At 44.8% G+C, this 26,219-nt stretch overlaps 1 protein-coding gene across 16 annotated transcripts in view; it reads right to left on the bottom strand.

Moving 5' to 3' along the window:
- Positions 1 to 26,219, bottom strand: part of KTN1 (kinectin 1) — a 78,543-nt gene that overhangs the window by 39,909 nt on the left and 12,415 nt on the right. For 14 of the 16 annotated variants that reach the window (XM_053945706.1, XM_053945696.1, XM_053945702.1 and 11 more), the window contains exons 2-7: positions 13,956 to 14,513; positions 12,213 to 12,350; positions 9,655 to 9,822; positions 7,257 to 7,387; positions 4,813 to 4,929; positions 1,602 to 1,742 (exon numbers count right to left, since the gene is read on the bottom strand). In XM_053945706.1, coding sequence (XP_053801681.1) covers positions 1,602 to 1,742; positions 4,813 to 4,929; positions 7,257 to 7,387; positions 9,655 to 9,822; positions 12,213 to 12,350; positions 13,956 to 14,478 — 1,218 coding nt within the window. In that variant the 5' untranslated portion in view covers positions 14,479 to 14,513. The remainder of the gene's footprint in view (positions 1 to 1,601; positions 1,743 to 4,812; positions 4,930 to 7,256; positions 7,388 to 9,654; positions 9,823 to 12,212; positions 12,351 to 13,955; positions 14,514 to 26,219) is intronic. The other 2 variants (XM_053945700.1, XM_053945705.1) reach the window with 2 other exon arrangements.

Genomic DNA, 26,219 nt, shown 5'->3' with positions numbered 1-26,219 from the left:
ATCAAGGCAACCTTTTTTATGGTTTAAAAGGCTACATAAGTGCTACTCAGAATACCAATTGCTCAGCTACATAACCTGAAATATTTATCAATAACTGGATACCAATATATTACTTTTCCAAAGGGAAATAAAACAAACGTGCTGTGAATTATCTTGTTTGCTGTTCCTTTCAACAAACCAGGAAAAGTAACAAAAAACTAACAATACACAGATTACAGCATGCAAACTGCAAAAGGCCAGTCCTCATCTAATATTCTGATTTTCAGCAAGGCTCCAAAGCTGAGGCAGAAAGAAGCCCTAATAACCCAAGGTTCAGAATGGTGTGAACAAAGGCAAAAGACAGGATTCAAAGAGAAAAAATGGACTCTGCATATGCAGACACAGCAAAGCTGGTCTTGGAGCCCAAAAGTCTGCTCTGAAAATCCTTGAGCACACACAACACTCTTCCTTTATCAGTGCCAGTCTGTAGATATGGCTGACACCATTCCAAGACCCAGTTTCATCAAGTGGATGATTCATCAGTGAGCCTTTCTCACACTAGAAAATCCAAATAAATGTTTGTCTAACAACTCAGCAGCAGGGAGCAGTCCCTTGCAGGGCAGCCACCTCCAGTTCTGCCCCAACAAACACAACAAGCTGGGCCTTGGACATTTACTGGGGGGTTCTTTTCCTTGCCTGTTTTGTTTTTTAATGCCAACAAGATCCCAAAGAAGCAGGGGCACAAATCCCACCCAATGGGAAGCTGTGATTATTTTCAGCTCCTCTGCCATGCTGCAGCACATCAGCAGAGGGAGCAGGACCAGAGCACTGGACCTTTTGTATTTCCTTTCTCCAGCTCAGCCTGGGACAGCAGCACTTGCTAAAGTCTCCCAGGTGTGCCCAGGTCTCCTTCCCCAGCCAGCAGCAAGAGCCTCTCCTTGTCCAGTTATCTACACAGGTTCCAAGGAAGTCTCCTCTGCTCCAAAACTGCAGAGATGCTGCTCTCCAAAGGGCCATGACAGAAGATACAATTTTGAATTGGGAAGTTCACGTGTTTGGCTTAATGCTATGACATCCATACAGGAAAGAATGACCAGAATGAAATCTAAGCATAAGATGGGCCCTTTTCCTTAGAAAAATCTAAGTTAAACTTTTAAATCTGATTAAACAAACATTTCTAAAGTCACTCCATTAAGCAACTAAAATAGAAAGTAACAAGGGTCTTAAAAAAATACAAGTGGCTGCTCCTGAAATATTTGCAGCAAGGCACTCCCTCAGGCACCGATATTTCATGTGTATTATGCTATGCTGTCACTCTGTACTATAATCTTAGAGACATTTATCTGCTGGTAAATGATCATCAGCATTAGTGGCTCCCTTAAGCTGAGTATTTCAATTAGACTTTACACTTTAATTGAGTAACATTTCAGCAGAACACCAGGAAGGAAAAGTAACTCGATTAGGGACCAGCTGCCTGGCCAGCGCCGGGCTCTACACACCTCAAAAGCCACCTGTGAGAACTCCCTTTCTTTTAAATCAGGAAGCTACCACAAAGTTTTGCAGTGATTTCTCAGCAGCTGTGCATGAGCATCAACTGCAGCAGTTTTTGGCAAAGCATTTACCTTTATCTTCATCTGCTGAGACTCTTGGTAGCTGACGTGGATTTTGCTCTGGAAGGTGCCGTGCTCCTTCTCCAGCGCGTTGATGCGCTCGCGCATCTTGGCCGTGAGCAAACCATTCCTCTCCTTCTCTGCCACCAGCTCCTGGGGTGGGAAGTGACAGGAAAAGGGAAACAACTCACCCACTGCTGCTTTCTAAAGGCTAAGAGGCTTTAGGAGCACTAAAAATACAGCAAGTGTGCATCAAACCGAAGTTGTTGGAGTTTTGGATGCTGAGAATTTTAGACTTTCTGTGCTGACAGACTCTGACTCCCAGGAGAGCACTTCAAAATTTGACCTGAGGCTGTGGAGAAAGCTTCCAAAACTGATTGATAGCACTGGGATTATGGGTGTGTAGTTGATTAGAAGTGTGTGATATCACAGGGTGGAAATCAGAGTTCAGAGTTTTAGAATATGGTAATATATATACAGAGCAAAACAGAAGTTTTAAGGCAGAAGCTAGTCCTTCTTCTTTACCTTCTTCCTTACCTTCTTCTTCATGGGTTTGGGGTGGTATTTTGTAATTGGACTGAAAAGTCAACATTGTGGACTTCAAATGATTAGTTATTAGATTAAAAGTGAAAATAATTTAAGTGTCATTTCTTAATTAGATAGTTTAGCCTTAAAAAACCTATAGCAAAGGGTTGTTAACCATTTTATACCTAGTTAGTGAAGAACTGCAGAACTCACTACCTGTGAAATGGTAACATAAATAAGAAAAAATAAACACCTAAGTCTGAACACAAACTATTGTTTGGAGTACCTTCAATCCCAAGCTCAACAAGAGAAAAAAGGAACCAAAAACCAACATTCAATGGTGTGAGGATTGAACTCACAACCTTCACAAATTCAGCATCAAATCTTTGCTCAGTAAATTTACAGAATCAGACCACGCTTCCAAAACCTTACAGTGATCTTGTACCATCATAAATCTCACGTTTATTAAAAAGTCTGCCAATTTAAACACTGATCTTGTGTTGTCTCAGAAGAGATGGGAGTCTTATTTCTATCAAGTCTGGTCAAATCACAGAGCCCTAACAACCAAAACCACAGATATCACAGAGGACAAAGCTTAGACTTTCATCCCAAGTTGAGCAAAATGAAGAACACAGGTAAAGCAACATGGCAAAATAGAGCACTTTAGAGCAAAATAATTGCTTTGTAGCAGGTTGCAAAGCCAGGAGCTTTGCCACAGGAGATGGGCTATTAGTGCACTACAAAGGCCAGAGGAGCCCTGAATCCCACCAGCATGATGCCATATTATAGCTTTCAGATGAAAATACACATTGCTTTTTAATCTTTTATTAGCCAGTAATTCAACCCAGACACCTGAGAAATCCACAGAGCTGCTCCCCTGCAACATAAATGCACTTGCTGTAGTAAGCAAAACCATTAAGTGCAGCTTTCAGCAGCTCTCATCACACAAATAGCAATTTGTACCACCCCAGCTTCAGGTGTTTTTAGCCACACAACTCCTAACACTGCCAGGGAGTCCTGACACAATTTAAATGCTCTAAATTATTAGCCTGAATACCCTCCATCTCTTTGGAGTAATTATAGTCTTTTTCACCTTATAGTTTAAATAAAAGCTATACTGCCTTGTAGATCAAACTCCAAATTTTATGTCACTTCTGCAAATACAATACAGACAGCTTGAAACAAATCTTTCTCCATTTTTTTAAACTAAGATGCAACTAAAAGAAGGCCACCAGGACACACTGCAGCCTCCTTTAGCCCTACACCAATCCCACCATTCACTTGCAGTCCTCAGTAACCCAGCTACCCTGTCAGGGCAGAACCAGGGATCCTGGGAAGATTTAACTTTTCCCCAGTTTTGTTTTGCCAAATACCTTTGAGTCTTGAGGTACTCAGCTCTTTCTCTCATTTATCCTCTCCAGGCATTATCTTTATCAAGATCCCTGCAGGAATCATTCTGCACCTTAAAGCACCTTTAGCTTTTGACAGTGCTTTCAGAGGAACACATTAACTGGAAGATAAGAGCTTTTATCAGTCAAGCTGAGTTTTACCCCTTGATTGTCCTGATACTTCAGCATTGCAGCAACTTTGCTTTTTTCCATTTTCTCACAGCTTTTCCCTTCCCCAATTCAGATGGGAAACCCCCCCCTACAATGACTCCTAACTCTACAGCTCCTGCCTCTCCTTTACAAGCACCACTTTGCAGATGCTTTTTCCCCAACCACATCTGCATTTCCCATACTCAGATTCCTTCATCCATTCCCTCTGCTCCTTCAGCAGCAGATCCCTCTCTCCAATTTTATCCTGCAGTCCTGAGCCAGTTTCTTTTTTCCCTCCAAACACATCACAAGCCCTTCTCTCTCTAGTTAAGACACTGACTATCCCAAACCTCTTGATCCCACTTGTAAACACCTGTGCCCTTCCAGGAGCTCACACAACACCCACTCCCTTCTTCCCCTCTCATCTCCCAAGGCTCCCAACTCCTGCATCCTCTGGCTACTCTGCTCCCACCTTTGGCCACCCAGCTTTCTGTGCCCAAATTATATCCCACAATGTGGCTTCCTGAGTCTAATGTTTATGTGCTTCCAGACCAGGCAAAACACATAAATCTTTCTCCCAAGACTCCAAAATTCTCCTATCTGCCTCATTATTTGGTCTACTGTAACTGTTTTCCTCTGAAACATTCATAAAAGAGTAAATTTTAATAAACTAGTTTTGACAGTGATGCATCAGCATCCCTCTAAGCCCAAAGCAATCAGAGCTGCACCTCCAGGGGGCTAAGCAGGCAGTCTGCACTTTCTGTATTTTTCTTCTTGAGGAAAACCAATGATTGTTGTGCCTAGAAGCACACAGGCATGTGAATGCTACACTATGGACCAAATTAAAACTGTGATGCAGGAAAGACATTTCATATTTGCATCCACAGAACAGTCTCGTAGTGGTGAAGGAAGTGCTTTTAAAGTAACCATTTGAACAGAAAAACAGGCTCAGCTTACAAGTCTCAGAGAATTGAACTCCCTGGAAAAACTACTGGAAAGTAAATGCATAAATACATTGTAAAGCCAAACATAGTGTCTTGGCAAACTTCTTCAGGAGAAATATTCCACCTTTTGGCTTAGCTCAGTGAACCAGCACTTGCTGGCTGCTAGTCCTCCAAACCCCTGCTCCTCTCTATAGCCACAAACACCTCAGCATTTACCTGGGAGAGCTGCTTGCACTGCTCCTTTGCAACAGCTGCCTCCTCCTTCATTGCTGCGAGCATCTTCTCCTTGTCCTGGAGCTGGTGCAGAGCTGCAGCTGTCTCAGCCTTGCTGGCCTGCAGCAGGATGACATAAAAATAACCACAAGTAGTGGCACAGCACGCTAAAAGGCAGCAGAGCAAACCTGACAGGAGGAAACACTCCCTCCTGCTCCCAAATTTTCCATCTGCACGATGCACGTGGTGGCACCACCGGTACCCAGTTCTGCCACTAATGGATTCACCAGGCAAAGAAATGCATTTTCAAAGCATGGAAAGCAATTAAGAGGGTAAATGGGCTCTTAAGGGGCTTCCCATTGGAAGAGAGCTGCAGTGGGGAAAACAAAGAACAGCCATTAAGAGAAATAATGGGAAAAGATGCAGAGATGCTGAATCAGTCAATAACTGCAGCTGGAAGGACTTCCAGGATCAGGGCAGGTATAATCCAACAAATGTAATTGCTTGAAAAATCTCACCACAAAGGGAAAAGGAAACACTGATCTGGTGTCTCCCTCCACTCCCCAGGAGAGCCTCCAGCTGATGTAGTTACATTTCTGCTGGCACATTGACACAAAAAGTTTCAGTGACACTCCAGGGAATAGACCTAGAGGAACAATCCCCACGGTCCTGCTACTTGCATACTGGTCCTACAAATGAAATAAATGCAATGAAGAGCACAAATTCTGTTTGTGCTCAGACTTGACTCAGTGAAGTGTGTTGGTCGTGCAGTCTCAGCCCTTGAAGGGTTCAAGCCCGCACTGGATAAAGCCCTGAGCAGCCTGAGCTGACCTCAGAGCTGGTGCTGCTTTGAGGAGGAGGTTGGACTACTTGGACTTCACTCATTGAAGTCTGATAACTGAAGAAGGAAAGAAGTGTCAGTCTCATAAATGGACCCTGAATTTGTTTGGAAATTCTCCTTTAGTGTAATGTGCATGCCTGCAGTACAAACACACTGTCAGTGACTTACAAGAGCTACAGAGACAACACAATTCACACTTCCACCTACAGAAACCTACATTTCTTTTTGTTGTCTACAAACCCAGGAACTCATTTTCACCCTAAAGGTTCAGTTTTAACACCAAACCTTCCATTAAAAGAAAAAAAAAACACAGCAAGCAGGGTGGCTGCTCAAACAGGCAACACCATTCCAAGGGTAGCACTACTGGGTTTTGTCTTTGGAGGTTTTCAAGATGCAACTGGACAAATCCATGAGCAACTTGCTCAGAATTCAGTGTTGGACCTGTTCTGAGCAGGCAGTTGGACTACACAGCCTCCTGAAGCCCCTCCCAAGTTGTGCTGTTATGCTGATCTATTGCATGAACTGGACTGACACGCAGCCAGTTCTGCATTTCTGCTCCGGTACCGTGCCTGCAGAGGAACACAGGATTGCAAGAGCTCAAGTGTGACATGCAGGATGTGACAAGCACAAAGTGACACCCACAGTGAGTCATGGCAGGGAGGAGTAGGTGTGTGCCCAGCAGCAGGACAAGAAGCAATGGCCACAAACTAAAACACAAGTTGCACCTCAACATGAGAAAGAGCTGCTTTCCCTGGAGGATGGCAGAGACCTGGAAGAGCTGCCCAGGGAAGTTTCCATCTCTGGAGACATTCCAAATCCACATGGACACATTCTTGTGTCACCTGCTCCAGGTGACCCTGCCTTGGCCAGGAGCTTGGACTGGATGGCTTCCAGAGCTCCCTTCCACCCCAAGGATCGTGTGATTCTGTATTGATAAGATATTGGTGGACACCATTCTCTTCTGTCTTGACTACAAGAATTAAAAAGAACTGCCAAGCACTGGCACAGGTTGCCCAGAGGGGTTTTGCAGCCATTCCCTGAAGACTTCCAAGATATCCAGACTGGATAAAGGCCTGAGCAGCGTGGGCTGACCTCAGAGCTGGTCCTGCTTCAGCTAGGAGGCTGAACTCCAAACCCCTCGAGGTCCCTTCCAAACCTGCACTGCCCTGCAATCCTATGAAAAATATCCAAAGAAGTTAAACTACTTTCTATAGACTTGCAAAACACAGAATTGGCTGATCAAGTGCACAGCCACAGCAGCTTGTCTGAATTCCTCTCATAGCTTATCCTATTTACACGTTTGGGAAAGATCACTCCCAAAAGTCACCAGCCATCCTTCCCTGTGCCAACACACACGTGCCAGCAGCAGCATTCCTGCTTTATTCCTCGCTCTCCCCAAGTGGCCAGAGCCACCCCTGGAGTGGCAGATGGCAGCACAAAGGCATCTGACAGCTCACTGCTGCATGCCAGGCAAGCACAGAGCAGCTGGAGAGAGTCTCCCAAAGACAGATCACACTGTCGGAGCTGATCTGACAGCACCTCTTCCAATTTCTGGTTGTTTAATAAGTTTTGTCTTCCCCCCCCCACACACTCCACAGTCATTCACCTTTTGCAAGAAATCATGAATTGCACCAGATTTTTCCTTTAACACCTCCACTACACAACGGGCCTCGTCTTCAGAGAAGATCATATTCTTCATGGACGTTACAAAATCCTTGAATTTTACTTCAGCATTCTCTGCAACACAGAAGGGAGGATTTATTTACTTTGGACTCCATACAGAATTATTTATTTTGCCTTGAAACAGCATGTGATGGGGTATCATTATGCATTATATTTAATTCCAGTCTGAAATGCCAAGAAGCAAGAGGTCATGAACATTGAGCAAAAACAACATCTCTCCAATTTAAACCCGATAACAATCTGCCAGCTGATAGTTTTGGGAAAAGAGAAAATCCCACCACTCTGTTTGCACAGTTGGTAACGTTTATAGTGCTGCTAGCAAGAAGACAAAGCATAACACAGATTTTGGAGGAGAAAAATAGCATAAATGTGAAAAATTGAAGAGTTCTTTCCAGTGTATCATGACAGTAATTTAAACTGAGGTCTCAATTTGGAGGACAGCCTGGCTGCACAAGCAATATGCCCATGAAAAGTTAATTAATTAAAAAACTGGCACATTTTTGATTACAATATATGGAAGACAAAAATATTAACTTCCAAATTTAGATTGAAGGAACTGCTGCAAGAAGAGTTCAGCAGCAGGAAGATAAATCAGTAAGATCCCTCTTAATGGCTGGCCAAGTGTTTAAAGAGACACACACAAGGAAAGATAATTCAACTGAACTATTCTCTAACAAAAACCACTGCTCACAAACAGGCTGCTCATAGACAGGTCATTAGGTGGCCCTCTGACTCCAGGAAATGGGAGCACAACACCAAGGCACCCCATATCCCTGTCAAATATTCACCAGTGCCCAAAAGTGTGTGAAGGGATGGGAAGAATTAAAAAAAGCACAAGCTTAGAAATGATGCTTGGTCAGAAATCACCCCATAGGTCATGGAGACAAGTCTGGGTTTCTCACCACAGGTGCTAAACATGCCCTGAAATCAAATTACACATCAAACCCAAAGATCTGTCCGAGAAATAAATAAAGAACAAAAAAGCAGCGGTGACTCTATGCCCTAAAAGAAATTACCAAGCATAAAATCATTGAATGACAGAGCATGGGGAGGGAGTGCTGAGGAATTCTAGCACACTCTCTCCTAGTCCTAAATCCAACTTAGTCGTCACTTCAGCTCACATCAGTGCTGCATTGACATCATCAGTGATGCTGCTACCAGGAATATGCCAAGATCCTGAGACCACAACCCAGTGAGCCAGGAACTGATCCCAGCTGGGCCAGGACCAGCCCCATGCTCCCTGAAGGCACAGAGACCTTGCCCTTGCATCCAAGGAGCTTACAATTAGAGCAGGGCAAGATTTCTATATTGGGAGGGCAAATCCCAGCTGACACAGGAGAATTAGGAGTTCATGGAGAAGGTCACAGCGTGCTGAGGAAATGAGAAGGGACAGGAGCATGTGAGGGACTCTGATGCTGCAGGACAGTAACCTGCAGCCACTGAGCCAGAAGCACAAGAGGAGCCTCAGGAATGTGGGAATCCAATTAAAGAGCTGCCAGGAAGCGTTTGAGGGGGTACTTTAGAAGACAAGACTAAAAAGAGAGGTTCCAAAGAGTGAAATGAGTGACCAGACAGTGCTGAAGAATCAGCCTTCTGCCCAAACCTGAGCTGGGTGTCACTGCTCAGCTGCCTGGCTTCTCTCTGGCTGCTCACAAATCTGAGGTCTCACCTCATGGCTCAAACTTACTCGTTTGTCAGGCTTTGAGATGGTCAGAGGCCTATTTAAAGCTTCAGGGTACAACACAATGCTCATTAATCACTCCAGGCATTTGTGGGAGAGTATGAAGGAAGTTTCCCTGTCCCAACCAATTCCAAGTGTACTGAAGGGAAAATTTGGAGTCTCCCTGGAAATTGCCAGACTCTCTCCACTGGCAATCTGCTTCAGGTCACTCTGTATTGCACTGGCTCAGCCTCAGATAGCTCCATCAACAGCCCTAGAGCATGCAGGCTGCCCTTCCAGCCTCCAGCAGACTCCAAGAGCTTGTGCTGCACGCCCTGGCTTTGGAGTCCATCCCTGTGAGCAATGCCTGAACTCTCCACTGTGAACTCCCTCACTGCATCTGTGTGGTCTGTGATCACCCCTTTGCTCACTGGGGACACAAAAGCCCAGTCAGAGCTGAAAGGATTCAGATGGCACAGAGCCCTTTCCACAGTGCCAAGACAAGGCAGAAGCGAGCACACACAAGAGCATCCTGCAAAAACGTTTTCCTCAAATCCCATCCTCACAATACATCAGAGAGGATCCCCCTCCTCACACGTTTTCCCTGTTAAAGTTTGCAAGCAGGCTACACCAGAAAGAGACTGAAATATCAGTTTCTTACCTTTATCTGTTTCATTCTTCAGTTTCTTGCCACTGCTCTTCTGGATACCCTCATTCACATTGTGTTTTACAACTTCAACCGGCTCACGCTTTTCCAAAGTGCCTGAGTCAGAATTATCCATCAAAGGAATATAAGTGGTTGCTTGAATAAGAGGTTCATCCACCAAAACTGTAATCATAAGTCCACAGGATGGGTTAAAGCTTTGTAATAATTGACACCAACATTTTTAGAGAAGGTGCCACAACATTAAGAGTTGAAGTAAAGCATCCTAACCTCAATAGTTAATTATACTCTCCATATCTATTATCCTTCACAGTTTAACTCATTAAAGCTCTTCAGGTAAGTCCATTACAGAAAGGTCTCTAATGCATAGTAATTTAATAGCTACAATTAAATTTCTACTTCCAAAGCTGTCTTTTAGCATTTTAACAAGAAGAGAAGAACCTTTACATTTGACTTTCATTTCACTTCAGTTAGAAAGTTGCACATGGCATCAATGGTTTTACTTGTGGCTGTACAGGAAATCATTCAGCATCCCTAAAATACCAGTAAAGCCTTTTGTCCCCATTCTGTTAAAAGCTGGTACTTCACTGCCAGCTTTTTCATGGATTACATCACCTGTGAACTCAGCCACTTAGGCAGAACACGCAGCAGGGGCAGCACTGGAGCTTATTTTGCATGCGGACTCCACTGCACTTAATGAAGATCTCTCATCTGTCAGAGCAGGCTCTGGGCATCATTAACATGCAGAGAGGTGCTCAGAGGCACTGCCTGACCCCAGCCCTCCACTCCCACACCACTGGATCACCGTGGTGAGGAGCAGGCTCTGTCCAAAGAGCTCTTCAGCAGAGACAAAAGCAGGCGAGGGGACAGCAGGAGTGGCAGACCTGGGGCAAGAGGCACAGCCAGAGCTGCAGCTGCTGCTTGCCCAGCTCCTGCTCCACACTGCCTGCAGGATGCCAGAGGCTGTGCATGGGCCAGCAGGCAAATCACTGCCCCAGCCAGCCCAGACTGCAGGGCTGATGGACAACAGATGCCAGGCACCAGCACAGAGAGAGGAGGAACTGGGTGGGATGCAGGGTTTTGGGCATCAGTGCAGAACAAGTATGCACTCCTGGCTGCCAGAGAGCCAGTTATGAAACACACTTAAATTCTGGCTGCTGTAAAAGGAGGAGAATAGGCCAGATGGACCTTTTTGTGTCACCTGGTGTCTCTCCACTTAAGCAGCCAGCAAACACCTGCAGGTACACTGCAAGCTCAGAAGAGAGGAGAGCTCTCCTCTAGCAGAAACAACCATCAGCTACTCCAGTTGCTCTCCTCATATTTTCCCTTCCTCTCCTTATGAACTTCCTTTCCTTTCAACACCTATTTAATATCAATGAGACATTTTGCAGTATGAAAACCCCACAGTCATGTCTTGGCTAATCCTGGTGTCCACCACAGCTCATTTTTACTCTGTCATTTTGGAGAGGTGGCTTGAAAAGAAAACAGTTTGCATTCAAATAATGCATGAGCTATTGCCCTGTAGCACTGACAGCTCAGCTTTGCTATTGCTGAGCTGGTACTGACATTTCCTGCCATGTACAGACAAGTTTGTGGCCCCTAAAAAAGTGCAATGCACCCATTTCCATCAGGAAAAGCACAAGAACATCCATAAAAGCTGATCATATCCTGAGTTCCCCATCAATAGGCTTTTCCCAAGAATCATTTAGGAGTTCTTCAGTTATACAGGAACCCCTACAGTGCTTGGAACTTCATCCTGGACTGAACAGGGCCCACGACAGATCTGCACCCTGATAACCTGACCAAAGTATAAAGGGAACAGTGGGCAACAGTGTCTCCTCCAGGAGCAGCCCCTCAGCTTCCAACTTCATAGCTGCCCCAGCAGAGAAGAGTCTTGAGAAGCTAACAAGGTGACCTCACAGAACTTCATGGTCACCCTGTGTCCACAAGCCAGACACAACAGCAGTCATTGTAAAAAAATTAAAAAAAAAAAAAAAAAGAGAAAAACACACAGACACAGAGGCACAGTGAGCCAAGAGGACACAAGAAGCAGCATCTTGGCAGAGAACAAGGGATGACAACAGTGAAAGCCTTGACAGCAAAGATGAACAGTTTCTGTTGGAGCAAGAGCCAGCCAACAAAAGGACAATAAGAGAGGAATGTGGTCAAAGGAACTGGCTGAAAAAACTGCAATCTTGTTTGGGGCAAAGACTGCAGCAGTTCCAGACATGCCTTGCTCAGAGCAGCTTAGAGCTTGCTCAGCTTATACTCTAAGGCTGCACATTACTCCTCATTCAAGTGTGGATGTTTGGATCCAGGAGGGCTCAGAAAGGTTCACAACATCCATTACCCCGTGCTCAGTGGTACCAGATGTTCATAAAATTTAACAGGATCTCAGGCTCAGCAAATCTCTCCTACCTGGAATTCCTGCTTTTTCAAATCAAGACTTACTATTCTACGAGTTCCTTTTCCAAAGGAAGAAGAACTAAAGCATGAATGGCAAAAAGGTTTAACAGTCAGGTTTATCTGAGCCATGTCACAGACTGGATTCTTACCATTATCAACTTTCTGCTTCTTTGCAGAGACCTTCTTCTTCCCTGACACATTTTCTTGCTTTATCTCCTGGTGGAGCAGCACTGGCTCTTGCTTTTTGGCAGGAGATACAACAGAATCAGTCTTACTATCTTGATCATCTGCAACAGACAATTAAGACAATATATGCTCTTCTGTATATTCTCAGCATTACCTTTCAACCAGCAGATCTGTAATAACCAAATTCTCCAATCCCAGGAAAACAAACTCACATCTTTTAAATCAGAACACAAATTTATCCACATATACATACACACACAGACTCACACACACACAATTCCCAGATCAGGAGAGAACCCAAAGCCACAAGAAGGTTTAGCAGAGTCCAGAGCCACAGCACCCAGTGATTTTTAAGACAGGAATCTCATGTGCAAGCAGAACACACACAGTGCAAGGAAGAGTTTAACAACTCCAATCCAGATTTCACTGTGACAGAGCAGACAGCACATATTACCCATATCAGCTTCTTATTTAGAAGTGTACTTTTCCCCTTCATGAACCCACTTGGGCACTTTAAACACACACCCCCAATAGCTACTGGGACTGTGAGAAGCAGAAAATAAGTGTTTCCCATTAGGGAACTGTTCTTTTAAAAAGCAGTTTCTAGTGAGAAATTTTTTATCATTTTGGACAGCCTGTGCTATATTAAGATTCTTGTCAGAGCTGACACGCACAGCACAGGGCTCTGGTGTCAGCTCCTGTAATCAAGGATAAGAGCTCGTTGTGGCTGCCCTCAGAATTGTGCTTGCAGACCACATTTTAACTGTGCCACAGAGATTTGCAGAGAACACCCACGAACAAGATTGGATACTTTCTCTGTTGGTAGTGGGTGCATCTTTTTTCTCTTTTTTTTTTTTTTCCAGAAAAAGAAAAAAATCAACCACATCAAGCAGCAATGTCATTCTTTTTCCTCACTCCCTGTGCAGACCTGCTGTGCTTGCATCTCATAAGGGGATCTGCAAATATCTTGGGTTTCATTTATTTCTAGAACTGGGTATTTTTATTCTTTTTTCACTTCTATTCCTAGTCAAGACAACCACACAGAGACATATCCTGCTGAGGATATGGTCAAGACAGTCAGAAGTGATTCTGACGAGTTTTTGGGCTGTTCCAGGTTTGATATTTCAGTCACAAAAGCCAGACCAGTTTTAGCATCAGTGCCATTCAGTTAAAGAGGTGTAGCAGGCGGGCAGCAATGAATCAACCACCAATCCATGAATCAGCCACCAAACACCTCTCTGTGCATTAAACCTGCACTTAAACAGTGATTTATTTTGCAGACTGCTATGAGGTTTCTTGAGATGCCCTCCCTTATCAGAGCAACCACTCTTAGGACTCAGCTTTTCCACAGCCTGGCTCAGAATGCACACAGCAAAAATATCTACTGACTTCTCTCAGGTAATCAAAATTTTGACTGAGAGCAAAGCAGCCAAACCACAGAGCAAAGGAGAGGAACGAGCTACTCTGTTTCACTTCATCTTTAGCAGAAGAAAGCAAGGACGGGAGGAGGAAAACCAGAGCACTGCTGCCAGATGAAAAACAGGGGGGGGAAAAAAAGCAATAGCTCATAAAAAAGGAGAAGGTTAGAAGGGAGCTTTGCCCTGTGGAGATCAGGCAGAACAGTTGTGAGAGACACTCTGTGGCCTTGCAAAAAGCAGAACACGGTTTTGGCGTTCTGTGCAAGAAGCATATGCAACATCAGATACCCATTCCATTTTTCTGCTTCTTCTGCCCAGGCTTCTTCTTAGCTGCTGTTGGTTCAGATGGTGGAGTGGGCTGTTTTGTAACAGGGACTGGATCTACTTTCTTGCCTGAAGACTTGGATCCTTCCGAGTCCTTAGTTACGTGATCATCTTGGTTGGCCTTGTGCTTCTTCTCCTTCTTCTTCCGCTCCCTGAGGCCGGCGGGGGCCTCGGTGCCACCCGAGGGGACAGCAGGGATGGGCTCTTCATCCGTGCTCAGGGCATCAGACAGCTTAAAGTCCCGAGGGGCACTCTCCGAGTCAGACTCGTGGATGTTCCCGTTCTGAGCCTCTTTCTTCTTGTTCTTCTTCTTCTCGGTTTTCTTTTTGTCGGCCTTGCTGGGTGGGAACTTTAGGTCCCGTTTCTGTTTGGCGAGGACTTCATCGTATAAAGTCTCTTTCATGAAAAGCCAGAAGAAGAGGAAGATGACTGTAATAACCACAGAAGGAATGAGGATGATGAAGTAGGTAGATTCGTAAAACTCCATTGTGCTTTTTCTTAGCTATGATTTCTTAAAAAAACCTATAGGAGAAAGGAAAAAAAAAGGAAGAAAAATTAGTTTTTGAACAGTTTTTCCCTCAGTGTTATCTCCTCCACCAATTATAATAATAAAAGAAGATTTCTCCTTGTTATATAGTAGCCTCAAAGTAGCTTTAATAAAATTACCAAACTACATCAGCCATGGAACAGCTTCTGGAATCCTTTAGCACTTGCTTCAAAGTTGTTGGCCTGGAGAGAAAGGAGTGCAGTTTGCCAGACTGCTGATCTGGGGAGAGAATAATTCCCTTCCCTTGCTTTTCTTCATCCTCCTCACTCTTCCTTCCCATCATAAAGTTAAAGCTTTTGATTTCAGAAATACATGAGACAGCACTTCCAGAGGCTGTGAAATAAAGACCAGTAAGTATATGCAGAACTCCACTTTTTTCTTTTTTTTTTTTCTTTCATAAATCAAACATAATGAATTAAGATTCTTATCCTGGCAAGCGGGAGTTAAATTTCACCTTCCTTTTGTTCCCAGATTTATGACAGCTTCAGAAGTGGAATGAGGAGAAGACAGGAGAGAGCCCTGAATTTTAGTCACCCATAAAGAATCAGGTATTTTCAAGACTGCTTTTTGAAGTCTAAAACCCAGCTTTACACTTACAAAAATTCCCTACATTTATGGGGAATCCAGAAGATCTGTTACTTATTCTGAACATGTGATGGTATAAAACTTCCAGGGCACTTATACAGACCATATGATTCCAGGATAATTTGCTGAAAACAATATTTTGGTCTCAAACATTGTATTTATTTCCTTTCTAAAAAAGCAGGAACCACAGAGTTAAAAAAAAAAAATCAGAACAAGGTTAAAATCCTAACTTTGGGGTCAAAACAAGCCAGATTTTCCCATTTCACAACTGATTGCTATAAAGGGACTTGGATTTTTGCAGGAAGAATCCAAATCTTCCCCAGACTGTTTGCTCCAAGAAGGAAAATAAATCCAAAAAAAACCCAAACACCACCTAATATTGAAAAAAATCCACACATAATCCGAACTAATTAGGCAAATGCAATTCCCAATCCACCAACTCAGTTTGAAACCCATCATGGGAAGCACATGCCACAACTCCATTTTCCTCTACACAAGAAAAAATGATTCTTCAACTCGAGTGTCCCTTGGGACACCCATCCTCTTGGGAATGAAAGGCAAGGGATTTAACCCAGATTGCTCAGAATATTTCCACTGCTGCTTGAAAAATGAAAACAGATGTGCCTGCAGAGGGCAAAGGGAATAAAATCCACGGAGAAGCTGCGTGGTGCAGGGAGAGGGCAGGCTCTCCTTGCCTCTGGGCAGAAGATTTACTCATTTCAAGTTGTTTTACCTCAATTCCTGACTGTTTTGGAAGCTGCTATCACAAACTGGCTTGTGCCATCCTGCCACACTGCAGAGAGCTCAGTGTGGAACCTGGCTCTGGCTCAAGAGGGAATAGTTGTTATATAGAATAATTTCTGGACAGAGAGGAGTTCCTGTGATAATATATTTGTACAGTGCATTGAGCAGCACAGAAAGCAAAGCTTGGGAACTCTAATTTGGCTATTAAGTTATCCAAATAAAAGACTAACACTTCAATACACTAATTATTCATCAGTTGTCTTAACATTAAGTCTCCTCCCAGTTTGTATTTATTTTCTGCACGCACACAGCTCACTAAAAATTACAGGGTCTAAAATTACATCCAGCACAGAAAGTTTTCAAAGGGTTGAGAGGGATGGGAAGAAAAGCTCGTCTTTTGGGGAAAAAAAGGCACAGATGCTCAAAACTAAGCTGGAGCTTTCAAAATGATTAATTACAGCTACTTGATAAACCCAGCTCCCTGCACTAAGTGATCTAATATTAGTCATCTCTTGAAGGAAACAGATCTTGAAAATTTGTCTCAGCCAAAGTCAATATTGAATGCTTACGGGGAAAAGCTAATCCCCAAAGTAAATATGTAATTAAGCAGATTTTTCACAAGTGTAATTAAGTTGATCATTACAATACATTACTGCACCAGCTACAATAGCTGAGCACAAGGAGCCCAGCAGAGCCCAGCTCATGACACCAGCACACAGCCAGCCATGAGCTCATGGCATGGACAGTCACACCCTACACATTTCCCAGCAGCTGACACCAGATGCTCAGGGCAAAGCACAGGCTCAGGGTAACACGTGCTGCTAAAGAGGTTCAAGGCTCTTAAAGAGGGTCAGGAGGGCATGATGGCCATCGAGGCAGGACATGCTCCACAAAGTGATGGTTGCTCCCAGACCAGAGAGGAGAGACACACTGAAAAGCTACAGCTGCTTCCAGAGGAGCCACAAATACATCATGACAACAGCTAGTCCGGGTGGGGAACGTCTGCTGGACTAGCTGAGCTCTGATCTCAGAGCTGGACAAGCTCTGTGGAGCCTCTGTCCCCCACCCTGCTCCCCCCTCCCTGCACTTCCCCAAAAACAGGATCATCTCCCAGATCTGGAGCATGACACTGCAGTGATGAGGTCCAGAGCATCCCCAGGCTCCATTCCTGCTCCTGTCCCCCTCCTGCTCATCAGGGCAAAGCCAAACACGAGCCACACAGACCTTTCCACCCCAAACACTGATCAGAGGAAGGTAGATCTGACCTATGAATTCCATACAAAAATCCAGTTTTTCACATAGAAGCACAGTTCAAGAAAAACCCCCTAAATCTAAGTAAAAGTCCCAGGGCGTAACTAGAATTGATTAAGCACACAGGAACAGCAAGCAAAAGCTCTGCTCTGATGGCCATACACTAATTTCTCATCTCAGCCCAGCAAGGGTATTTAAAACTCACTCCAGGAGGATCCCACTGCTGCTGGCTCTATGCAGAATGACAAAACAACATCCATCACACCACCCCCTGTCAAATTGTCTTTATAAAGTGGCATCCTTGCCATGGGGTAAATTGGCAGTGTTTTGGCTCACACACAGTTTCCAGTTGTCCTCTGACAATCTACAATTACTACAACAGTTCCATCATTTCCATTTCTATTTCTGTATTTCACTGACAAGCCATCTATGAAAAAACAGAACCAATCTATGGGGGGGGGGCATTCTATGCCATGCAGAAAGAAACAGGATGAAGAAACTCATTCTATTAAAGCAAAAAAAGAGCAAATGCTGCATTGACACACCTTCACCTACCAGCTTAACTGCTCCATTTAGTTTTACCATTGTGGTTAGGATACACTCTCACAAAAAAAAAAGGCATTTCTCCCCCAGAAGTGCTGCAATGGGACTTTTATCACTTGCAGCTCTGAAGTCTCCAGGGCAGCTGCACCAGCTCCCCACCCACCCAAACCCACAATCCCAGGCAAGGCACTCCAGTAGCAATCCCTCCCTACTGCCTACAGAGGCACAGCGACTTTAGCTACACTTAAATTTCAAAGTATTTGGTTAAATACTCACCTTTCATCAGCATTTGCTATTCAACCTGCTCTTGATCACGTTTCTCAGAGTCCAGCACCCGTGCCAGGCTCCCCCCTTGCAGACATGCTCCCGTCTCACCCATCAATTCCAGACCTCACAACATCCCTTTAGTCATTCTGCAAAAGGGGAACAAGCTGCATCTGTCCCAGGCTGTGCACAGACCCAGTCACTGTTCCCATCCTGCCTTTAACAAAAGAATTGCACTTTTGTTCCCTAAACAGAGCCCGTGCCACAGAAAAATAACTATTTCTGAACTCCACTGTGCTATTACTGCCTGCACCTGACTTCTCCTGCCAGTTCAGGCTGCCCTGGATTTTCTGCCCCACCCTCTGCCTTTTTGAATTTAAATCTCAAGTTTCATCCTGTGCAGATACCACATTTCACAGGATATTCATTCAGTTTAGGTCCAGGGGATTAACTTACTTGAGAAGATAGAAATAAATTATAGCTCCATCTGGCTAATGAGTCACTCATAGCTTAGCCCCAGCACATGAGAAGCATGGCTTCTATAAATGCTTGGGTCTCAAAATGCACATAATCTTCAGGGATTTGTGCCTCTTTGAAAAACTAACATTAAAGAGGGGAAATACAGGTACCAAGGTACCTTCTTTTAAATACTAAGCAGTTTAAGAGATACCACGTATGATTTAGCCAAGGCAACAGCTCCTTTAATTGGGATATTTTCCTGGGATTTTCTCAAGCTGGCAAGCAGACTCACATCCAACAGTCACTAGGAACACAGCAAGGAGCCTCAGAGCTGTATCTGGATTCAATAAATTCCTCAAACAGATAACATTATTTTTGTTCTCCCTAATCTGCACGCAGTTTGGAACACGCTCCATATCAGCCAGCTGCAAAGAGGATCCTCCTGAAAACAGCTTCACTCCCAAGCTCATCCTCCCCCAGAGCTCTTCCAGAGATGATGCCCAGCGACTTGGGCAACTAAACCCAGATCTGCCACAGGCAAGGTATGAAATTAAACAAGAAGTTCAGCCACTCCATGCCTATTCCACATTCATACAGCAAGAGCAACCAGCTCTGTGTGACTTGCTTGCATTACCTGACTAAAGCACTGCTGGGCTCAAGCTCTGGGAAGGGGGGCTGCCAGAAAAACCTCAGGGTAGTTCATTTAACATCAGTGTTGGTACTGCATATGGGAAAATTGCAGAATTACAGCTTAGGTTGATTTAGTTTTGGGTTTTTTAAGCAGCTCTGTGTGTTACTGAAAAAACAAGATGGGTTTTTCATGCCCCAAGACAAGATGTGATGTGATACAAAGAGCTGTTGGAGCAGGTAGGGATTTTAAGCCATCAAACTTGTTTGAGTTCTTTAACACCTGGCTAACTTCAGCAGGTGAGCCACACTGGGAAGGAAGGAGCCCCTGCAGTCCTCACCATTCCCAAAAACACCCAGTGCAGAAAACACCAGCAAGGAGCTGACTGCACCCCAGCAGTTTTTTCACAGGAGAATTAAGGTATTGCACCTGACACCTACATAAAGAGAAGGCACAGCTTCCAGTAAGATCACACACACAATCTTCTCACAGGTCACTTTTAAAATGGCACAGTTTAAAGTCATGCATGAGGCACTCGGCTGCCAGAAAAGCTGAAGGTCTAAATGGACCTGTGAGTTTTGATCCCAGTGGCAAATCAGAAAATTACAGAAGCGAGTCATAGAATATCCTGAGCTGGAAGTTGGACCCACAAGGATCAGACTTCAGCTCCTGGTCCTGCACAGACACCCCAACAATCCCACTCTGTGCCAGGGAGCATTGTCCAAACTCTCCTGGAGCTTGGCAGCCTCAGGGCTGTGCCCATTCCCTGGGGAGCCTGGGCAGTGCCCAGCACCCTCTGGGGGAAGAAAATTTCCTGATATCCAACCTAAACCTCCCCTGACACAGCTCCAGCCATTCCCTCAAGTCCTGCTGCTGCTCAGGAAGAAGAGATCAACATCTGCCCCTCCACTTCCCCCATGTGAGGAAGCTGCAGGCCAGGATCAAGTCTGTCCTCAGTTCATCCCCTCCAGGCTGAACAAGCCAGGTGACCTCAGGCACTCCTCTCATGGCTTCCCCTTTACCCTTCACCACTTCCATGGCCCTTGGGTACTCTCCAATACATTTCTAACCTTATATTGTGGCATCCACATTACTCAGGGTAAAATTTACCTTACATATTTGTATTCTTTTTAAAGAATATAGTTTTATATCTCTATTTCCATGCTCTATTTACACCAATCCTCCCAAACCCAAGACTGGGGGAAAAGCATAATAAACAGCATTTCAAGCTCTGAATTTTTCATTTTTTCAATACTTGCCCTGACAGCATGATTTGTGCAGCCACAGGAGAAAGCTGTAGACACTCAAAAACACCAACTGAGCCATTCAGGTGTTAAAACGACTCTTCCCAGGAAGGAGACCTGTTCAAGGGAAGCTCAACAGTGCTTGACACCCCCTCCAAGGTGCTGACAGCAAGTGCAGAGCAAAACTTGTCAATAAATCTTGCTCTCCACTTTATTTCACTGATACAATTAAGCCATTTGCAGAGCACAAGCTCAGTGCTTCAAATACCCTCTAGGTAAATATTTTCCATTCCAAACATGCCGCTGTTTGTACCATCTGTTGGGCTCTGTCTGCTCTCAGTCGCTTGATGTTAGTTAACACAGACAAGCTCTTTATTAAATTCCAGAAAGAGTAGCTTTGCTTCAACAAAAGCCTTTACTTTCAGAGGGTTGTTTTTTTTTTTTTTTAATACAGCTTCAGAGCCAACACCTGCCAAAATGCAGCAGCAGCAGCGCCGAGAGGAAGCCGGGAGCGCAATACGGCTGCACCGCCTCGCCACCAGCACCAGCAGATGTCCTTGATCTTGTCCCAGTGCCGGCAGCAGGGAGCACCCAGGTACCTCCCACAAGAGTTTTCCACCACAGCCCGGCTGCTCGGGCAAGTTCCTACAAGATAAGGCAGGGCAGGGATTCACCAGGAGGCAGCTGACGCCCTGAAACCACCTGGGCTGGAGGATAAAGCCCAGAACTGGAATTAGCACCAGCGAAAGTGGAGCGAGCAACCGCGCGTTTAGCCGGGGATAAACGCACACAACACCTGCTGTGGGCACGGAGCGGGGAAAAGCACGCTCCACATTCCTCACACAGGTATCCCAAACTGCACAGAGCCTGGCACAGCAGTGCTTTTGAGGGTTTTAAAGTTCTTTTAGAAGTTTCTTATGTTTTCTAATGTTTACATGTTTTTACTGCAACGTTCTCACACTGTTCATATAAAACAATGATTGTTTTACATTCTTCTTTGCGAGTAGAGAGAATTCATGAAGCGTTGGTTTGGCCAGTGTGGTTGGAGAGGCGGTAATTTCACCCTCCAATCCACTGTCACTTTTGCTATTCTTTATATAGTGGAGTCAGAAAATAAAGCTTGCTTTTTTTAGTTCTTTTTCTTTCCTTTTACATCTAACCTGCTTGTGTGAGTTATTTCATGTCATAGTGTGACACAGCAGCACCCCACTGGGCTCACCAAAGCATGGGCACAAATACACTGATATCAGCAATAGTGTGGCAGCAGGACCAGGGCAGGGATTGTCCCCAGTGCTGGGTGCTGCTGCAGCACCTTCAGTCACAGGGGCAGTTTTGGGCCCCTCATGAAAATAAAGATGTTGAGGAGCTGGAGCTTGTCCAGAAAAGGGAACAGAGCTGGGGAAGGGTTTGGAGCACCAGGGTTCAGTGGGGACCTTCTCACTCTCCACAACTCCTGACAGGAGTGTGCAGCCAGGGGGGCTCAGGCTCTGCTCCCAGGGAACAGGGACAGGACAAGAGGAAACAGCCTCAAGTTGCACCAGAGGAGGTTTAGATTGGATATTAAGGAAAATTTCTTCATTGAAAGGGTGGTCAGGTACTGGCACAGGCTGCCAAGGGCAGGGACGGAGCCCCCATCCCTGGAGGGATTTAAAAACCGTGTGGATGTGGCACTTGGGGACATGGGTTAGTGGTGGCAGTGGGAGGGGAATGGTTAGACTTGATCTTACAGGGCTCTTCCAACCTAAATGAGTCTATATTGCTCAGCACAGGAAAGTCCTAGGAAACCAAAACATTTCTTGCAGTATTTGTGAGGGGATGCCACTTGGGATAAAAGCCAGCGTGCATCAGGACCAGCAAAAAATGTCCTTGGCTCCACCAGACTCCAGAAACTGCGAGTTTCCCCTTTAAATCACTAGCAGCTAACACACCCCTATTATCTCCAGAGTCAGAAGATAACAAATTATCTTTACACAACCTTTTCCCGAAGTGCTTGTAAAGAATCAAAGGTTTCTTTCTTCCAGCAGGAATTACTCAGCAAGTCTGCATCTTCCCATCGCTACTTCCAAGGAGTCCCTGAGGCTCCCCCAGCTCCTTCCTTCACATATTCATGCACAGACACGCTCTGCCCACACCACCATGAACTATCTGAGAGGCATTTAAACACCCGAGCAGCCAGCTCAGGCTTTTGGGTAAGCATTTCCCCTTTCCCTGCTCTCCACGCAGGCAGGGAGCAGATCAGACATTTGCTCTTCAATCACCACCCGCTTCTGTGCACAGGGAACTGAGAAGTGATACTTCTCAAAATAGGAAGGCACAAAAAAAAAAAGATCACAGAATTTTCTCAAAATAATACTACAAATAAGAGCCAAATCTAGCAGACTTATGGCCAAAGCTGAGCTTAGGTTCCCTGTCTGAGCAGCAGTTCCATCTGTCGTGCAGTTTTTGAGCATCAAGGGATCTCCTGCAACATGAGCCCATCCAAAAGCACAAACCTGGTAAGACTCAAGCCAGGACTCTTGGGTCAGACAGGCAAAAGCATTAAACACACACAACCACACCTGAAATCTGCTTCTGCCCAGCACCTGGATAGAAGGGAGGGACCAGGCCACACCTGTTTTTATTCTAATTAGCTGTCTGGGAAGTTCTCAGGGTTTGTACAATCCAGGTTGCTGTGACACTCCACAGCAGCTCAGCTTTACCACACACAAAAGCCATTTACACTGCTTTAAAGTGCTGTGCACCTCAACAAAGGCCTTAAGACAGCTGTTGTGGTCTAGTGTATAAATAGACATTCACAAGATAATCTTCACCTTGCACCCACAGAAAGCCTCAGGGAGCAGCTACCAGCCCCTAAAAAGCCAGGGCAGGTACAATCCAGGTCTGAGCCCAGCTGGGTTTGCTCACTCTAACACAGCTTAATCCCTTTCTGACACAGGAAGAAGTTGCATTACTGTAAGTGTGTTCATTCTGCACCTACCCCTGTCATGCTTTATTACTTTAACTCAATTAAAACAAGGTCCGAAGCACCCATGGGAATGATGCACTTGACCACCCCCTGGTCATAAATGAGGCAGAGCCCCAAATTCCAAGTAAAACAAAAACAAAAAAAATTTTAAGGTCATCTCCTGAGAAATTTAGGGCTGCTACATCCTTTTCATCTCCTTACATCCAATTCCAAGTGTGGAAGGAAATTTTTGGCTGTGAGGATGGTGAGGCCCTAGCACAGGTTACCCAGAGAAGCTGTGGCTGCCCCATTCCTGAAGTGTTCAAATACAGTTTGGATGGGGCTTAGAGCAGCCTGGTCTAGTGCAAGGTGTCCCTGCCCATGGCATGGGGTGGAAATCCGATGGTTTTGAAGGTCCCTTCCAAACCCAAATCATTCCATGATTCTGTAACAGAGGAAAGCAGGTATGAGCAGTAGCTTCTCAGTACTCAAATTCCTCTCATACCTTCACAGCAATCTGCAAAGAGAAAACAGCTGGAATTAAACATTTTCCCCTTCCCAGTGTATACAGCAAATATAACTATATAAATATAGATTCCTATATTATGAATTCTTGTTAATATTTTTAAAAATAATTGTAAAAGAAGAGGAGACAGAAACAAAAGAAGCAAAGGCCTTTGGTCCAGCTTTTTCTTTTTTTTTTTCCCTTAGCAGATTCTGTGAAAGTATGAATGGAATCTGAGTACTGGGAGGCTAATGCTCATTCAAAAAAACAACCCAGATTTTTATACACAAGAGCTGCAAAGAGTCAAGGAAAAAACTCGAGTGTATTACCTGCCTGTGCATCCCAGGAGAGGTAAAATCCTCTTCCTGCACATCCCCAGCAGCAGAGTTTTCCCTCCCCAGGCAGGCACAAGCTGTGCTCCCTCTGAATTCAGGGCAGAGCAGCTGCCCTCAGCGCCACAGCGACAGGAAAACCACGAGAGATTGCTAAAGAGGATGGCATGTTGTTTATGAGTTGTGTTTCTAAAGTTTGGACATGACTGAGAAGAGATCAGTCTTAATTCATTGCTCGGTTCTCCAGATTTCTACTCAACTTTGCCCTTAACTATACTCACCAGGTAACTTTTTAGCTTATTCACTGGAATTCCTCCACACACACAAGGAAGTTTTAAACCTACCACTTGCTCTGCAGCTCTCCAGAACACCTGGTGCTAAAGCTTTTCTCCCCAATTTCTCACTAAGGCAGTCACAGCAACGGAGAAGCAAAAAATATCCAGCCTTCAAGGGCAAGCAAATAGCTCAGGGCAACTTTAGCAGGTCCCTGGAAGTTGGATTTATTAACCTTTGTACTCCCACACCTCGAGGGTGCAGAGGCTGCTAGAACTACCCCAAACATGCACAGCCCAACAGTGTCACACTGCTGCTTTCACCACCTTTCCACCCACACTGAATGAGGTCTCACAGGGGCTCAGGGAAGGAGGAATGTGTGCACCGAGGTGATGGCATAGGAGGGAGACAGGAAACCTCAAAATAAATGAATTTGGAAAATTTCCTATAGCAATGTATCACCAAAGGTCTTCCTGCAAGAATATATTAAATTCATCTAAGAATATTAATCTTGTTCATATTAGAGTTTCTTTCCACTATAAAAATAAATCACACAAAGATATTCTTAGTCTGAACACCATAAAAGTGACTTTATCCAGACTTATTTTTGAATGTATATTGAAGGGATAAGAACAGAATTCTTCTGCCAACAAAGACAGGTATTAACCTAAGAGAATCTATTTAGCTTCAGACTTCTTAACCAGACAAGATTTTACTCAAGTGTGCACGCACTGTCCTTTACCCTGTTGCAAAAGGAACAAAAGAAGAGGAAATGACTAATCAAAGCAGCAGCACATTAATATATTTTGGCATGTGGAAAGGGAAAATTGTAGCTGGTATTTTTAACATTCCCAACAGGAGAATGCAGGGCCATGCATAGACCAGCAGCCATGGAGGCTCAGCAGCTCCCAGGAGGGGAAAATAAAAAAAAAAAAAAAAAAAAAAAAAAAAAAAAAAAACAAGTGAAGTTGTGTCCCAAAGAGGAGTTCTGTATTTTCCATTTTTCAGCATGAGCTCTGCTGGAATGAGAGCCTGGACAGGAGGCACAGCTGGGGTCAGCTGAGTGATAACAGGTGCACTCTGCCTGAACGGTAGGGAAAGCCCAGCCTGGGGAGGTGCCCTGGAGGGAAAAGGTGAGAGTTTCTTGGAGCACTGCCACCAGCAAACACTCCTATAAATCCCATTGCCAGCCTGCTCTGCTGGGTGCCCTCATCCACAAGCTGATAAGAAATAGGGCAAGAAAAATGTCCCAGGTGACCTCCAGCAAGCCACAGCTCACCCATGTGCCACCCATCCCACACCATCCCAAGCTTATTCCCCCTCAAAGCTCTCCATTCCCTGCAGGAGCAAAGCACAGCACCTTCATTCACATCTTTCCTTGCAATTATTTTGTCACTGAACCCACACGAGCCAAGCCACTGATGTCCCAGTTCAACTGGATTTAACAACTGGGTTTTAATCCCACGTTCCCCCCCCTCCATGGGAAGTTCTTTGGGGCAGCCACAGTGACAGGCTTGCTCAGAGCAACACTACTGTGATAAACCCAAAATTAGAGCTTCTAAACCCCTTCCCAAAAGGGATCAAAACCAATCAATCCAGCAACAGCCCAGCATGGTCATTTGTGCACTGGGATGGCACAGCACAAAAGCTTTGCTCGTTCAGGAAGAGGAGCTGGACTGTTGCCTGTCTGTCCAGCTCCAATTGTTCCCACACTTCATAATTAAGGGCTACAATTCACCCTTTTTCCAATGCCAAACCCCAAAAGGCTCCTAACAAAACCATTCTCAATACTAAATGGGAAGCGACTGTAATTGTTCAGATTCCCTCCCCTTGCTCCAACACTGCTGGATGCAAAGGGACACACAGAAACTAATATTTAATGTTCTTGCAGACAGATTTGTGCTCAGCC

This window comes from Vidua chalybeata, chromosome 6, assembly GCF_026979565.1.
Source record: "Vidua chalybeata isolate OUT-0048 chromosome 6, bVidCha1 merged haplotype, whole genome shotgun sequence".
NCBI classification, from domain to species: Eukaryota; Metazoa; Chordata; class Aves; order Passeriformes; family Viduidae; genus Vidua; species Vidua chalybeata.
Note: the sequence above shows the minus strand (reverse complement) of the source record. Positions and strands in the feature narration are given on the sequence as shown.